The sequence below is a fragment of the Galeopterus variegatus genome, unplaced genomic scaffold (assembly GCF_000696425.1).
Source record: "Galeopterus variegatus unplaced genomic scaffold, G_variegatus-3.0.2 Scaffold14, whole genome shotgun sequence".
NCBI lineage: Eukaryota > Metazoa > Chordata > Mammalia > Dermoptera > Cynocephalidae > Galeopterus > Galeopterus variegatus.
In genome coordinates, this window is record NW_007726125.1 from 999,286 (window position 1) to 1,016,994 (window position 17,709).

The 17,709-nt window shown below is 49.8% G+C and overlaps 1 protein-coding gene across 2 annotated transcripts in view; it reads right to left on the minus strand.

Moving 5' to 3' along the window:
- Positions 1-13,151: 13,151 nt before the first annotated feature.
- The window catches only part of CRTC3 (CREB regulated transcription coactivator 3), a 103,783-nt gene continuing 99,225 nt past the window's right edge, over positions 13,152-17,709 (minus strand). For both annotated transcript variants that reach the window (XM_008565151.1, XM_008565190.1), the window contains 2 exons: positions 17,029-17,131; positions 13,152-16,584 (listed from right to left, as the gene is read on the minus strand). In XM_008565151.1, coding sequence (XP_008563373.1) covers positions 16,376-16,584; positions 17,029-17,131 — 312 coding nt within the window. In that variant the 3' untranslated portion in view covers positions 13,152-16,375. The remainder of the gene's footprint in view (positions 16,585-17,028; positions 17,132-17,709) is intronic.

Consider the following 17,709-nt stretch of genomic DNA (forward strand, 5'->3'; position numbering starts at 1 on the left):
AGAGCAAGTAGACGTTTTTTAAAAAATCCTAAACCTTGTAGTATGTATGTGTTCAAAAGAGTGGAGAGGGAAGGAAAGAGGAAATGGGGGTGGGGTGGGGGCAGGACCATTTCAGTGGTGCCCGAGACTGTGCCTGCCACGCTACCCAGAGTGTGCGCCCAGAACGGGCAGAGATGGAAGATGTGATGGGAACCTGTGGCTCCTCAGTGCGTCTCACGCGGGTCCCACATGCCTCTTATACTGTGAGCATCTCATCATGAGAAGTGTGACACTAATGTCTAAAGATGTGTATTTTTCAAACAACATGACCTTCACAGCAAACCGACTCCTTCATCTGGTGCTCAACCAGAGAAACAGCCATCTGTCCTGACTTCGGGAGAAAAACTGGCTGAGCTGGGTTTTTTTTTTTTTTTTTTTTTTAAAAAGATGACCGGTAAGGGGATCTTAACCCTTGACTTGGTGTTGTCAGCACCACGCTCAGCCAGTGAGTGCACCGGCCATCCCTATATAGGATCCGAACCCGGGGCCTTGGTGTTAGCAGCACCGCACTCTCCCGAGTGAGCCACGGGCCGGCCCTGAGCTGGGTTTTTGATAGGTGGTACTGTACATTACAGACATTTACGGGTAATTTAAGGGATTTTCATGACTAACTCTGACTATATGACTGTATGACTATATATCTGAGAATCAATTCTCAGATAAGGTATGACACTATTGTACCAGACTTGTCAGCCACAGTGTCTGGGAGGCCAAACCCCTTCTGACTAAGGTGGGCATACACCTTACCTCAGAGCCACCAATTTATAGGCCCCTGACAATCTATGTCATGGTTTGGTACAAACAGACAAGATGAGCTGATCAGATTCCTCCTCTGTGGAATCTGAAATTGGGACTAGCCAAAGAGTGCGGCAGCCGGCCGTGGGAGCTGAGGCGCCGTCGCTCCTGCAGCTCCTGCTCACACAGGTCAGCCCTGCCCAGTGTGTGTGTGTGGGGGGGGGTTCATGAGCACAGTTCATTAACTTAATGTTTATTGAGACCTATGATGATATGCCAGGCGCTGTGCCAGGCGTCGAGGATATAGTGATGGATGAGGTCCCTGCTGTCACAGAGCCTGCCCAGCGGGGCGCTCTAGACAAGCGGTAAGGAAATCCATGAGCACGACGGTAAGAGAATGGCAGGACACCACCGAGTTGTGGAGCGAAGCCACAGACTCTTTTCACAGCTACGTTCTTTTTGAGAACCACCTCTCGGCTTGCTATTGGGCTCTGCCGTTGTCTGTAAGTTTTAGTACGGAGGAAGGGTGGCCGATGAGAAGCAGCTGCAGGGGCAGACTGTCGAGAATATGTATCATCAGCTCACTTTGGCTTCCCCAAGCCATGGAACACTCTCCCTACGTTTTGAGAATCCCCTACCGTATGAACTCATACCTCCTCATGGTGGAAGCCAGACACTTTCCCCATCTCTCTTGCACATGGAGCCACAGCATGTGGCTTAGGACACCACCAGTCAGATGTGCCTGCATGAGGCTAAGTGACACTGAGAAGCAGGTGCCAAGGACCCCTCTCTGGTCGGGATGATACAGATCCCTCTGGCCCCCAGAGGCGGCAGCTGCGGGCATCCCGATGGTGGTGTCCAACCTCGAGTGCCCACCAGGGCAGACATCAGGATCTGTTGGCGGGGTGGGGTGCGGTGGGGGGTTGTATGACAACTGCTTCAGGTAAATGGCCTCCAAGCCTGGTTCTCTAGTTTCCTGAAGATTTTATGAGGCACCTAATATCCTTTAATAAATTCCTCTTGAGCTTGAACCAACTAGAGAGAAGTCTGTTGCTTTGACCGAAGACTCTTACTGGTACACGAGGGAGAAAAGCAATAATCTAATAAACAAGATAATTCCAGATAGAAATCAGTGGTAGGAGGAAGTTAACATGAGGTGATGTGAGAGAGAGAGTGACAGGCAGGGCTGGGGGCTATATCTGATAAGGTGGTCACGGCAGGGCAGTCTCTCTGGACCTGGGAGAGGAGAAGGATCCAGCCACAGAAAGATCTGGGTTAGGAGACCTCTAGGCAGAGGGAACAGAAAATATAAGAGATGAACCTGGGATGTTGAGGGACAGACAGAAGGTTGGTGTGTTTGGAGTTTAGTGCAGGTGGGTAAAGAGGGACATGATGACATTGGAAAACAGGTAGGAGACAGTTTATGCCAGGCCTTGTAGATCATGGTTGGGCATTTGTAATTTATTCTAAGGTAATGGGACGTCATTAGAGGGTTTTAAACAGGGAGTGATATGGTACCTGTGGTAGCTGGCCTTGAAAATGTCCCCCAGTGGTCCTTGCCTCCTGGTATTTACACCCTGTGTAGTCCCTCCCACACTGAACAGGGCGACTGCATTGAATGTGTGATCAGTAGTGCACTGCAGAAATGCCAGTGGGTGACTTTCAAGGCTAGCTCATAACAGACATTGTGACTCTGCCTTCCTCTCTTGGACGACTCTCTGGGGCAGCCAGCCACCATGCTGTGAGGACACTCAAGCAGCCCTATGGATAGGCCCACTGGTGAGGCACCGAGGCCACCTGCCAACAGCTTTGTGCGTGAGACATCTTGCAAGCAGATCCTCCAGCCCTAGTCAAGCCTTCAAATGGTTGCAACTCCAACTGACATCTTTTTTTTTTTTTGTCTTTTTTCGTGTCCGGCAATGGATCGCAACCCTCAGTGTCGCGCCCATACCGGATTGGGACCGGCAACGGGATCGCAACCCTCGGTGTTGCTCCTGCGCCTCGCTCAGCCAGTGAGCGGGAACCGGTCTGTATGTGGGATCCGAACCCTCGGCGGGAGCGCCACTGCGCTCCCAAGTGGCGCACTACAGCAGTGCACCACCGGGCCGGCCCATCCAACTGACATCTTGACTACAACTTCATGAGAGGCCCTGAGCCAGAATTACTCAGCTAAGCAACCCCACATCCCTGACCAGTAAGTGTGTAAGGTAACAAATGTTTGTTGTTTGAAGCCACTAAGTTGTGGGGTAATTTGCTATGTCTATTCATTGTTCACAGCTGGTGTGGGGTCCGCTCAGTGGGTGCCCATGCTTTAGTAGTTAGGTATTTTTGACTACTGCCCTGAGTAAGAGTAATGACATAGAGAGGAGACAGAGTTGTGAGTGAGAGGAGACCAGATGGTGGAGGCAGAGAGAAAAGCAGCACCTAGGGAGGGCTGAGTGACTCAGGCTACTCGGAGGAGGACAGAACAAGGATCTGAGCCCCGCCTGACTACAGTCTCAGCTCTTCCTCGGTTCCCAGGTTCGTGTGTCCTCACTGCAAATGCCTCTCCACTTCAGGTGACACGGTGAGTTTTCTTCCTCCTTCCATCCAGAGCAATTCCAGACCTGATGCTGGAGGGCTGGGATGTCGTACTGGTTCCCTCTCCTGGGCTGGGCATGGGCACTGGCCAGCTGGAGGAGCCACCTTCTCTGCCTCCTCCTCCTCCATGCAGCGATGGCCACACCTCGCCCCACAGCAGCTCTCCTGCCAGGTGGAGTGGGGGCCGTGGGAAGGGAGTCCTCCTCTTCTTCTCTTCCGATTGTGGGGGGCGGGAGGGGCGGCCGGGTTGTGTGGGTTCAGGATTCACAGCTCTGCTCCTCCTTTGTTCTGGCTGTGCCTGACAGTTGGTTTGGGTTAATTCCCAGGGCATTTTCATGGGATTTAGCGATAGGAGGTGCCAGAATTTCAGCTCACTCTAGTAACTTCGTGAAAGTCAGATACATAGCATTTATTTATTTATTTATTTTTAAATTTTCCTTTTTGGCATTAAGTACAAAACATATTAAATAGAAAACATTCACAAATGATACAAAACTATAAAAAGTGAACGCCCCCTTCTCTTCCCACTCTTGCATTATTTAATTACCTCCAGTTTTTCTCTAATACAAATAGTCCAGTGATAAGCATGCTTGTTCACATATCCATGTACACAGTTGAGCTGGGATTTCCAAAGGATGAGTTCCTAGAAGTTTATATGCACATGTGACATGTTGATAGGTTCTTCCAAATGACCCTTCAAAAGACTGCACCAACATACAAGGCCCACGGTGTACAGGAGCACGCCTTTCCTTTTGCCAACACTAGATATTATCAATTCTTAAATGTGCATTTCTTTTTTTTTTAAAAAGATGACCGGTAAGGGGATCTCAACCCTTGACTTGGTGTTGTCAGCACCACGCTCACCCAGTGAGCGAACCGGCCATCCCTATACGGGATCCGAACCCGGGGCCTTGGTGTTATCAGCACCGCACTCTCCCGAGTGAGCCACGGGCCGGCCCTTAAATGTGCATTTCTCTGATCCCTTGTGAGCATAAATGTCATTTCTCAACTACTGGCCTTTTGAATTTCTCCTGTGAATTGCCTGTTCTTGTCCTTTGACCATTTATATATCAGATTATAAAGCTTTATTCCTTGATACGAAGGGGCTCTTTGTATTTTAGGGTTATTATGCATGTTGCACATATTGTCTGTCATTTGTCTTTTATCTTTGTTATGGTCTCTAGCCCTACAGAAGTTTAAAATTTTACGAGGTCCAATCTGTCCATTTTTTTCCTTTAGGGCTTCTAGATTTTGTCTTGCTTAGGAAGGTTTCCCTGTTCCAAGAATATAAAAATACTTTATCATATTTTCTTCTAGAACCTTAATAATTCTGTTTGATAGCCAATGTCAAATTGTCCTCCAGAAAGGTTGTACCAATTTACATCCCATCAGCAGTAAGAGCCCTATTTCCCTACACCCTCAGTATCCCTGAGCATTAGCAATCTTTAAAAATCTTTGCTAATGGTGAGCAATATATATCTCGTTGTTTTAATTAGCATATCTTTAATTATGAGTGAGACCCAGGGTCTTTTTATATGGTTATTAGTTATTTTTATTTCTTTCTCTGTAAACTACTGATCATATCCTTGGCCCGGTTTTTCCGTTGGCTGTTGGGCTTTATCTTATTGATAAAGGGCTCATTGTTTATGAAGGAAATCATAATTTACCCACGTGGTAAATATTTCCCTTGGTTGGTCCATATCTCTCTGCTGGCTGCTAGCTGCATCTGTTGCCAGCTGCTTGGTGCAATGGGTGGGGGAGGACTTGCTCCCCAACCCCTAGTCACCTTGCAGCTGCCAGGTCCTCTCCTGTTCCCTGTGCCCACCCACCCTGGGCACATCCCTAGTCCAGCCCCCCCTTTACAGGTGTCCTCTTCTGAACACATTGATGGCTGGAATTTCCACCTTCAATTCAATCCCATCTATCTGCCTTTCACTTTCCAGGATCCTTTATAATTTCTGATAATGAGGGCATCACTTTGTACTTTCTAGCCCTATTGTAGATTTTTAAAATACATATTTTTTTGGTCTGTTTACAGGCTTGGGCTGGGAGGGGGAAGGTGGACCAAGTGCTCAAGCTGCCATCTTGATTCAGTCTCTCTGCATTAATTCTTTTTTTTTTTTTTTCCTTTTTGTCTTTTTTCGTGACCGGTAATGGGATTGCAACCCTCGGTGTCGCGCCCGCACCGAGCTCAACCAGTGAGCGGACTGGGCCGGCCCTTTCTGCATTAATTCTTATGTAATCACATAACAGATTTCTCTTATTGTTTCTTGTGGTTTTAAATTCAATTTTCTCCAAATTTTCAGGTCTAGAATCATGTGATCTGCAAATAATGATCATTTCACCAGGCATCTGACTTTTTAACAAGCTCCCATTTGTGAATCACACTCTGATTCATGCATACAGGATGACCAGGCAGACATTTTTGAATTAAAAAATAATTGATTTCCAGCCAAGAGGCTGCTGGTCAGAAGCTGGATGCCCCAGGCAGGCATGACAAAGTGGTGAGAGAGTGCCAGGGGGCGCTCTTCACAGGTAATAGCCCTTCTCCAGTTGGTAACAGTGACATTCATGGATTGGTCAAGGGCATCTCTCAGGCTTCCCTTGGCCTGGGCCCCGCAGTCTCTGCTGGAAGCTCTGCGGGGCCTGCTTATCCTTCCGTTGTGCTCCTTCCCGGGTTTTGCCCTGTCCTTTCCCTTCTGCTCCTTTCGTCCTTTCAAAGTCTCCAATTCTCTCCTGCATCCTGAATTCATCCCTACCTGTTTCCATGCCTTTCCCAGAGTGTTCCACAGAATTTCAGCCCCAAAAGATGTTCCAGACAGAACGGATTCAGGCGACAAGTAGTTTGAGAGATGCTGACTACCAGGTCAACCTCTTGGAAATGTGCTGGCACCATAAAGACTTCGGGAAGTCCTTAGGTGCCAACATCTCTTCACTAAGTTTCACCCAGCAGCCAGGACCCAATGCCTGTACGAGTAGGGTCTGTCTCTTTGTGCACCCCTTACTAGCAATCTGCAGAACCAGGGTCTGCCAGGTCTTGCCTGGGGGAGTGCTGGCGTGCAGGAGCCCGGGTGGGCTGAACGGGACTGTTTGCAGCGGTGTGTGAAGGTGTAACCCAGGAAGTTCCCCAGAGCCAGCCCAGGGAGACCCAGCTTCAGGAAAAAGTGGGAGCAGCCTTTTTCTTTCGCCAGCTCCCACTGCCACCGCTTGATTCAAGTCAGCAACAGGAGCCCAGATGGAGGCCAGACACCCCGGCCGGGAAGAGACAGAGCTGTAGCCATTCCCAGGCTGCTCCTTGGGAAGTCTGTCTTCCCAGGCTGGCGAGCTGAAGCAACTCTGCTCCAGGGGGACCTGTGAGAAAGTCGGTGGAGCAGCACACAGACTGAGCAACTACTGACCCAGGCCTCTGGGTGGCAGAATAACGGCCACTAAGGGGCCTTGGCGGGAATCTACTCTCCAGGGCGCTGTCATTAATATGGCTCAATTTCAATGACTGCCAGACTCTGTGTCTCTCCCATTCAAGCTTCAAATTCCTAGGAGAGAACATCTGATTGGCCCACATGAACCGAGCAAGCATCGCATGGGGACCAGATTTATGCTGGCCTGGCTTCTGGGAGGGGAGAGCCCAGGCAGCCTTCAGTTGGCATGACTCCACCCTGCAACTAGTAAAACGGCCCCTGGCAGTTTGCAGAGCTTGTCAGAGGAAGAAAAGCCCCTGCAAAAACCAGTTGAGGAAGATTCAGTTCTTAAAAGGCCAGGCTTTGAGCAAGTAAATAAGAATCACCTGAGATTAGTTCTGAGGCTCCTGAACTGGAAAGCTTGTGCCTGGAGAAGATCAAGGATGGCTGCCGGCCCTGGCCAGACTAATTAGAGAGGAAGGGGGCGGCTGAAACAGGAACCCTCTGTGCGCTGAGAAGACTATGTTCGGTGCCCCTTTCAGAATATGGGCCTGGTCCTTCTTAAGAGATCTTTTGTTGTGTTTATGAGGTCTAGCAATAAAAGAACCATTTAATAGAAAGAATAACAGCAAAAATGATAGCTAGCATTTAGGAACTGCTTCCTAGGGGCAGGCACGACACTATGAAGTGGGCATCACCATCCCCATTTTATGGATAAGGAAACTGAGGCACAGAACAGCCACTGACTTGCCCCATCTTCACAGCCAGGAAGGGTGGAGACCAGATTGGAATCCAGGTCTCCATAACTCCAGAGTTCGTGCACTGGCCTCTCGGTCTCGTTCCTGTAAACACACCCCTGTTCATGCCTGTTGTCCTGGCACAATTATTAATGGTGCCACTTTTCATTCTCAAAAGGGTCCTGATTTGGCTGATAGATTTGAAGGCCAGCTGGAACCTAGATTCTCATAGCAAGACGCTGGGGGACAGAGTTGGAAAACCCAGTCCATTGCTGTCCCTCTGCCCAGGGCAGTTCTGGGTCATGTTAGTGAGATGGTCCTCAGCGTCCCTGGATACTTGGGCACTTTGCAAAGCAGCCTTCCAAGATTTCCATTACTCCAAGGCTCTTTGTTCATATTTGGACAAAGAGCTCAGTTTCCCCCCTGATCCCTCCCTCTACATGTGCTCACAAGGGTCTTCTCCATGTTCATGCATGAGCTCGTCCAGGAAAGCAGCTGCTGTAGCCCCTGGTGCTCCCAGATAAGGGCAGTCATGCTCTGTTTTCCCCAGTGGTGGGTACCAAAGTTCAGGGCTTTGGAATCTTCTTGTCCAACTTGTAGATGAGTCCTAGAAGCAGAGGCCTTGGGCTGTCCTGGGAAGGGTGCAGATGGCAAGGGTGAAAAAGATGAACTTGGGTGCATTTAGTTGGGCAGTGTGGAGTCAGAATTGAATCAGACACATAGTCCCTGCCTCAGTTGCTCACATTCCAGTGGGAAGGCTGACTCTCCAACAAAATCAGTTCTACAGTTAAGAAAGCTGTAGGAACAAGGTCCAACTCAAGCACAAAGAGGAAACAGAGAAGGTATATCAGTCAGCTACTGCCACTGCCCTGCTGTGTAATGAAAGGTCCCTTAGTTCAATGGCATAAGCACTTATTTCTGGCTCACGTGTCTGCAGATATTTTGGGGCAGCCTCACTGATTTCAGCTGGACCTGGCTAGGTTGGCTCCTGGGCATGGGTTTGGTTGAGGTCATGGGCTACCCAGAGGGAAGCTCTGCAGAAGCACAGGAGGGTGAGCTGTGCCGCAAGCCCATGTCAAGGCTTTGCTCAGGTCATGTCTCCAAACATCTCATTGGCCAAAGCAAGTCAACAGCAGAGCCCAAGAGCAAAGGGGCCTGAAGGCAGCTGTCTGGCCTGCCATAAAATCTGCATGTGCCTGGTGTCTGGGTTTGGGTGTCAAGCAAATGGGGGGCAGCCAGAGTGGTAGACAGGAAATCTTTTAAAAAAGGGGGGGTGGGCAGGGTCTGGAGGTATTACTCCTCCCACAGTGGGAGGGGAGGGAAGTATTTGCCAATCAATCATCCAAACCTCCCAGAAGGCTCCACAGAGGAGGTGTTATTTGACACAGAGGAGGTATCATTTGAAGAAGCTGGATTTTTCTAAGTGAAGATGGGATAAGGTGCTGCTGTAAAGGGGTGAAGTGGGGGGGAGGGCTGTTAGGGTAGTCGGGGGGGTCATAGAGGTCCCTTGGGCAGAAGCCTGGCATGTCTCTTCTTTGAACATGGTACTCTCTTGGCCCCCCACCCCATTTTCTTTATTTCCAAATTCTAAAACTTCAACTATGTGTCACCAAGTACAAGTTCAAGACTCGGTTTTTGAGCAAGTAATCATATTGGAAGGTATAGTGCTTGTCTCTTTTATGTAAGTTTCATTGGGCATAAATCAGCTGATTTTATAGCCCGGTCACCCCCACTTCAGGGTTCAGGTCTCCAACCTTGCAGCCTGGCAGCTGCACCCCTATGGTTGTGACCAGTTCAGCTTTTTCTGAAAGGACTTTTTGATGACAGAGTTGAGACAGCCAAGGGGTGAATGAAAATAACTCAGGAATGGAAAACCAGTTCTACCAGGACAGGCATTGAGCAGGGAATCCATGCACACACCAGAATCGAGGCCGAACAATCATGGGAACGATGCTTACAGGACAGGATGTAAGTAGTATAAACCTTGACAATGTAAAACTGCAAACTCACAAAATCTGGGAGGAGGGGGAAAGAGCTAGGAAATGGTGGTGAGCTCATTTCCTTACTCTAATCGCAGGTCGTCAAGAGATGCCATCTACAGCTGAAACGTGTTGAAAGAATGAGTGCAGCTGCTTAATATTTTTCTTTCTTTTAGAGGAATAATTTAGAAACATAAGCTGCAGCATCATTATTTGCAGCTTGGCAATTTCTTTAGTTACATTTAGGTTACCTTTTGTTCTGTTATATTTAGATACTTTTTCTAAAAAGAGCATGTGTTGTATGAGCCCATTTTTGTAAAAATTTCCAACCACCTACCTGTCCTTTTCTCTGAATATGTGTGTAGAGAGATGTCTCCATTGGCATTCTCTGGGTGTCGGCTGTGATTATTTCTGGGGGTGCTGGGTTTCTGGACCACTTGAAGATCTTGTTTTTGGTACTCTTCAGTTTTACTTGAATTTCTTATAATAAGCATGTACTATTATTATAAAAGCAAAGCTGCTTCTTGAAAAATTATATTATAAAAATTACATTAAAAATTATATTTAAAAAATTATGTTATATTATAAAATTAATTATATTTCTGGAAAAGAGAAAAAATGTGCTCGTTTGCCAGGCCCCCATCTCACTATTGCAGCGCTCCCACCCCACAGAGACTGGGCCTGGCCCGTGGGGATCACCCTGAGGGGCTGCTGCTTGGGCTGCTCTGCAGTTCATTTCGATGGGGGTGGGGGAGGTAGGGGGGTGGTTAGGGTTGGGGGGCGGCAGGGAGAAGAGGGGGGAAGGTGCGCATGGGAGGGAAAGTTGCTGGCCAGACAGATAGACACCTCAGGATGCACTTGTGAGCCTTGGCCATCAGGAGCTATGGCAGGTGGGGAGGCCCCAGGCATAGGGTCAGGAGGCCCTGGAGTCAGGCCCACCTGGGTTCAGGGCCTTGTGCCTCCACCATTTAGTTGGGTGACCCTGAGCCCCTCTAGCCTGTTTCCTCATCTGTAAATGAAAGTCACCCTTGCCCTGCCTTATTTTCAGGTTGCTGTAAGGGACCTCTGACGTGCAGCATCTGGTAGTCAGTAGGGATACCTAAGGATACTTATCACACTATCATCATAGGATTCCACTCTAACCAACCCCACTGCCAACCCAGTCTAAAGGTTAAGGTTTGAGAGGATCAGGTGGCTCTATCTGACCATTTCTGGGTCCTAAGAGCCACTCTTACTGTCTCAGCTCCATCTAGTGTCCACCTCAGGACACAGCCACATGTAACTGGCGTATTGTAAACCCGTATTTCCATACTTGCATACAGTATGGCACTCATTAAGCAAGGAGGACCAAAATAAGATCAGTTTAAAACATTCCTCCCAGTACTAAGACTTGGTATTTCAAAGCAAGTATTACCCAAGTTCAGTATTTCTAACTTGTGACATCCTGTCTTTGAGAGGATGGCAGATTCATGCAACAAATGATAGTTAAATATTTATAATAATTGACATTTATGGAGTGTTTACAATGTGCTGGGCACAGTTCTAAGTGCTTGAACTGTGGGAGCTCATTTCGCCCTCACAACACTATGAAATGGAGATAATTTTTGTCCCATTTTATAGGTGAGGACACCGAGGCACAGAGAGGTTAAGTAGAATTTGTCACCCCGCTAGTTTCTGAGGGGTGGGAGAGGCTGCCCGGGGGCAGGGTGAGGAGGAAGCAGGATGAGAGGCCACCGCAAGCCAGGGAGGGCGAGCGGGGCCTGAGGCAGCCCGGCGGGACTCAGCCTGCGTTTGGGAGGCAAAGGAGGTGGCGTGTGGAAAAGAGAGGCTCATTCTCCAGCTTGAGCATCGGGGTGGAAGCTGCAACCCCAAGAGATGGAGGGAGTACAGCACGAACAGATGGAAAATATTTCTACGTGCCAGGCACTGGAGATGTAGAATTCAAGTTGAGGGCCCCTGTCCCTACAAGAGCTCAGAGCCCTGTGGGGAAGGCGACCTCAAAGGGTGACTGAACACTCGCAGGTGTACACAGATATACAAAGGACAAGCAGGAGGTGCTGCGGGGTGGGGTGGGAATGACAGGTGCAGATGGGGGCTGAGTGTGGTCATCAGCTTGGACTGGATGAGGTGGCCTGGGCAGTTGACCCAAAGAAGAAGAGATGGTGGAGAAGGAAGATGCACATAGGAGCTCAGAACAAGAAAAGTCTTACTGGAGCTGAAGAGAAGATTTGGGGGGAAGGGAGTGACCAAAGTGCTTAAATGTCGGGGCAGGGTCAAGCGGGATGGGGACCAGAAGTGGACAGGGTTGGACCAAGCCAGGAGGAGAGTCTGGATGTCTCCGGGCAGAGGGAGTGTGCAGATGCGGGCGTGGACGGGAGGGCAGGAAGGACACAGGGCTGTGGTGCGAGGGGAAGCTGGGCTGAGGGGCTGTTTTCTGCTTGTTTTCAGGAAGGAGGAGACCAAGTCATATTGGCAGGCTGATGGGAAGAGCCCCTGGAGAGAGCGATGTAGAAGCGTGGGCGAAGGCAGCGAGGCCCTGGAGAAGGGTGGCATCGGTGGCACAGGGAAGCGTGAGGACCCAGGGCAGGCGGAGGGGCCGGAGGGCAGGGCAAGTTCATGGGGGAAGGGATGGAATGGGAGCCAGGTGGGATGCTGAGGCAGCTGGTCCCGGTGGCCTGGAATTGCTGGAGCGGAGAGGCCTCTGCGAGGTCCGAGAAGAGGACGCAGGTGCCCCCGGGTGGCAGGAGAGGACAGAGTCAGTGCACGGTGTGGGGTTGCTGGGTGTTTCTGGCAGGAGGAGGCCAGGTTCGACCCTTCTCCACACGCTGCCCCGTCGCCTCCCAAACGCAGGCTGAGTCCCGCCGGGCTGCCTCAGGCCCCGCTCGCCCTCCCTGGCTTGCGGTGGCCTCTCATCCTGCTTCCTCCTCACCCTGCCCCCGGGCAGCCTCTCCCACCCCTCAGAAACTAGAGGGGTGACAAATTCTACTTAACCTCTCTGTGCCTCGGTGTCCTCACCTATAAAATGGGACAAGCATCTCATTTCATAGTGTTGTGAGGGTGAAATGAGCTCCCACAGTTCAAGCACTTAGAACTGTGCCCAGCACATAGTAAACACATATCGTGCCAGGTCAGAGCAGGAGGCCACTGACCCGTGGACCAGGCCAAGAAGGAAGGGAGGGAAGCCAGGAGAGGACTGGCAGGCTGAGAGAAGGGACAGAATTCTCAGTGGGGTCCAGAGCAGAAATGGGGCTCTGGAAGTTAGGGTCAGAGACGGGACAGAGTATGCTTTCAGGAGACAGTTACCTTTATGACAAGTGCTGAGTGTGGCCGAGGCTGAGACTCTGAAAGAAGCTCAAGGCTGTTTTCTGTGAACCCTGCTGGGACTGGGGACAGCAAGACAAGGAGAGGGTAAAGGCCAGGCTGGGACGGAGCAGCTAGGGGAGGAAGAGGGAGGAGCAGATGTCCGGAAGGGGTGCTGGCAGTGGGAGGCCTTGGCATCCACTTTCAAAGGAACCGTGCGCCCTACATGTGTAATGAAGAACGCTTGACAAGTTGGCTGGTGCAGGACTGCCTGGCGAAGGCCCAGCAATCCATAACTATAGGCTGAGCCGTGCAGGAGGCAGTGAGAGAGGCTTTCCATCAACGTGCCTCACCTGGGGCTAAAGAAAAACACCAAATGCCGATACCACCTTATTGTGCTGCTTTTAATTAAGAAAGATGTAAAATGATGCATTATAAAACTTGGAAGCGACTTTATACAAATTCCAATCTTTAAATATTGTTTAACAAGGGGCCCTGGGAGTTAGGATACTGGCAGGAAGTCTGATTAGTTGCCGTGATGGTCCCATCCTCGAAGCAATGGAAACACACTTGGAACCACCTGTGCATAAATCAGAAGCGCCAAGGACAGCCAGAATGTCTTCAAATACACATGTGGACTCGGACACACAACATCTCAGCTCAGGGAATATACAGTAGACTTAGGAGAAATGGAAGACAAAGGAGAATTCATGTTGATCTTGACATGATCAAGAAAAATTTCTCCTAACACTCTGTGTCCTAAAAACCACAACCATACAGAAAGAAAAAATGGAAACACAGATAGGTTTTTAGTTCTATGTTGTTTAACTGCTGGTAAATGAGAGTATACAACAATTGATTTCTTGTGGCAAAACTAAATACTGAAAAATAGTTTACTCTGAAGAATGTAGCCACTTCAAACGCTGAGGACCATGACTGGTTTGTTACAAAGGCAGCAACGTGTAGGCTTACACGCTGAAGGTCAGGGTGACACTGTCTATGGGGTGTTCTTGACATTGTCTAGGCAGAGTAGGCTGTGTAATGCTGAAAAGCTTTTCACACGAAAAGACTGACTCATAGACCTAAGGACAAATTTAATTCAGTGCTAACCCACATTGTCATCATTATACTGCCCCAAACAAATCACTTGCTCTGGAAGCCTCTGTTTCCACAAGTCACCTGGAGAATGCCCCGGGGCAGTGCAATTCATTGAGTAGGTCTGGGGTCTCCAGATGTAAGGCAGGGCTGCCGCGCAGAGTGAACTGGGACCCCGACACGATGATCCCCACAGGTAAGGCACTATGCAAAGAGTGGATTATGCTGGGACCTCCGTTTTTCAAAAAAACTAAACTCTTACATCAGCACCACTTCCTGCCTGAAAGGCGAGGTCAGATTTCGGGGGCCTGTGACACAGAAGCTGGCTTCTTTAAGCACACTGGGGTGCTGGATAGCATTACAATGAAAGGCCCTTTTACCTTAACAAAAAATCACCCCCTCTGAGGTCTGAAGCATAAGGGGATCTGAAAGTTTAAGTGGGAATAAGGCTTGCAAGGGGAGGTCAACAGCTCCTTCCCGAGCCAGGACTCAGCAGAGGAGGACAGGAGGATGGGGTAAGCGTGAAAAAGAAACACTTGGATTCAGAGGAAGGAGAGTGGCGCACCATGAGGGTCATTTGTAGGATCAGAGGTAAGGCTCTGCAGACAGGAGAGAAATGGGATGAGGTCTGGAGAGGCGAAGCAGCCCAGAATCACGTGGCAAAGACTCCTCATGCCACAAGGAAAAGATTCAGACCTTCACTGTGCAGTCTTGCTTCTCTGGGTGGTAGCTAACCACCACCTCTCAGTGACATCCCTGGGCCTCCTGAAAGGGCAGTGACTGTCCAAGCAAATGCTCTGGGTCCTTTCGTCTCCTCTTTCAGGGTTCTCCTACTCCCTCCCCTGTCTTCTCATTGCCTAGACTCCTCCTGGGGCAGCTCTGTGGGCATCCTCCCCTTTGCCCCCTTCATACCTTCCATCAGGCTCCTGTTCAGGGGCTGGCTTAGCCTGAGTCAGAGGAGGCAGGCTGTGGGGGAAATGTGGTCAAACTATTTTATGAAAAGGTATTAATGAATAACGATGGTTCCACGAATTAGACCTTCATTTTACTATAAACTGTTTCTTCAGCCTCAAAGAATGAATCTCTATTTAAAACAACTTAGAGTGAAACGTGGATCTGAGAGGGATGACCTTTTGAGGCAGGGAATTTGCCAGGACCCTGCAGGTGCCAGTACTTGGGTGACCTTAGTCTGCTCAGCCTTTCTGGATGCACTCAGAAAACAATTCCCACCTACCTGCTACAGAGCACACCCCCGAGGGGAATGGGGTGCCAGACTAATCCTGGATTTGGTCACCTAGTGTTAAAAGCAAATTAAAGTGCATGCTTAACTTAACCATAGGCACAAGTGTTAGAAGAGCTCAAGTTCTGAGAAGATTTGGCAGGGAATGGGGAGAGCTACAGATTAGACTGCCTCACAGCGAGGCAGATTCATTCATTCACTCGACATGCAGCTATGCAACACTTACACCATGCCAGGCACTTGTTAGGTACTAGGGGTTCAGTGATGAATAAGGCACAGTCCCTGCCCTCAGGAGCTTATGGCTAGTGGGATTACATTAAACTCCCTATCAACAGAGAAACCGCTCTGGGGAGGGACAGGGAAGTTCAGTTGCTGGGTGGGTCTGATCAGGACCTCTGGCAGCTCCCACCAGCTGGTCTGTACGAGGGAGGTCTGTACTTGGCCGGAGTTTGTCTGGAGGACATTGTGTCTGCGAAATACCTGCAGTCCTCCTCTTCCCCAGCCACCGAGAAAGAGCACTGTTCTCTTCAGGCTCTTCCACCACCAGGGACTTTTTTCAGTGATGGAATAAAATAGTCTTCCTTTTCCTTCTGTCCATAAGGAAAAGGTGTACTGAAGCAGCAGAAAAGAGGTTACAAACTGGGAGAAAACAAATAGCACTGTTTGCCTAACTCGAGCCGGTCTTTGAACTTGTGGCAAATCATCTTCTTCATATTACGATTAAGGCACCTGGGAGAGCCACCACTCTCCGCTAAACCCTGGAATGTCCACCAGCTGGAGGGTACCTGCCACGAGAGTCAGATCAGAGAAGGCATCGTGGTGCTCTGGTGCTGCTGCTGGACACTGAGTTGGCCCTGCATGCCCACGGCCCTGACTGCCCCACTCCAGGTCCTGGCTTCCGTGTTGACTGAGATCACTGGTTCTGGCACTACAGAATGCTACTGAGGCCTCCTGCTGCACAATACTTTCTACTTCTACACACTGACTGACTAGGTGGCCAGTACAAAGATGAGCTTTCCAGTTCACTGGAAGCTCCTAAGCAGCCTGCCTGCAGCAGAACTGGCGCTGCAGGCCTGAGGGACAGTACATAGCTCTGTGGTCTGGAAAAAAGCCATAGCATCTGAGAGAGGACCTCATCTGCAAGCTTGGGGCCGTGGAATGGGTTCCTTCCGTGTTGAGATAACTAAAGCCTGGGGTGGTTAGCTGGCTTCATTCTATTCTGTTCTATTCTGGCTGTTTCAGAAAGAAATTCTCCTGTTCATTAAATTCTGTTCACAGTCGGTCAGCTCGAAACGTCTCTTCCACAGAGGGGTCAAGCAGGCCCATGCTGGAGTCACTTAACATGTTGAGTCCATCCAGGCTCAGGGGTTCAATCTGGAGTTCCTCTTCCAGGGGGAACGGAGTGTCCATGCTCAGGCCGACCTCGGGCATGCCTGCCAGTGCACTGCTGAGGTCCTTGAACAGGGTGGTGCTTGAGTCTTCTGCAAGGAGTAGTGAGGAGGAAACAGTGCCGATTAAGAGGCATGAGGGCCCCAGGCTACTAACGCACAGCTACCCCCATTATCTTCCCAACCAGGACAGTGAGCACCCATGCATCCACCATCCCCAGCCCCACAGCTCTGTCCTAGAATCCACGTTCTTTTCACTCAGTTCCACAACTCCCAATTTTTGCGGGTTTTCTCCCTTTGAACAGTTGTCAATCATCTAAGAGTAAATAGTTCAGAACAGGCTTTGACCTCTGGGCCCCTTCCTCCCTGCCTCATGGGCTCTGGGGCTGGACCCCCACATCTCGAAAGTAAAGTTGAGCTGGGGACTTCCACTTTCGCTTTACATAATGTTACGCTGTTTAAACCACCTTACAGAGGTATCTGTAAAAACACAGCAGGACAGAAACAGTAAAGAGGTTGAGGGTGGCCCACACTCACCTGTCAGAACGGTGTTTGGGAAATTCCCACTGTTGGAATACAGGTTTGGTCTCAAATGAAATGAATCCTGCAGTTCTCGATGACCTTGCTGCACCAGGGGCACCTGGAAGCATAGAAGGTCACGCTGTGAGGAATGACCCCTGCTTCTCAGGAGTGAGTGAGTTGTGCATTATGCTCCCAGAGCCAAACCAGACGCGCCAACTGCCTTCTAGTCCCTCCCTTCTAGGGTGCCAGAGTGCTCTGCTGTTGTGACAACCCACGCAGGATAACCTTGTCAGGAAGGCTGGCGCTGAGGTGGGAGACGGGGCCCGAAGGTCCACAGTGTGATCGGCTTTTCCCCATCCACACACTGCCCAGACCACCAGGCCATCCCAGAGACGCCAACGGTTGGGATTTCTGTTGCCCTTTGGGTTGTAGACATCCCTCCTCCTCAGCCTCGCTGACGCTCTTGCAAACTACCATCTGTGGGAACCCCTCAAAGGCTCCACCTGTAACCAAGGAAGCAATGGACTCTTTTCCTCTTTGATTTCTAGAAAAATGACAAAGTGGGAGCCTTTCCTTTTCACTCTCTGACGGAGCAACCTCAGGCAACCTCAGTCTCTCTATGATAAAACCTCTACGGGGACTGGTTAGAATTGGGGCCTATTTTAGGTGCCTTTTCTGAAATTAATTTTCCAAACC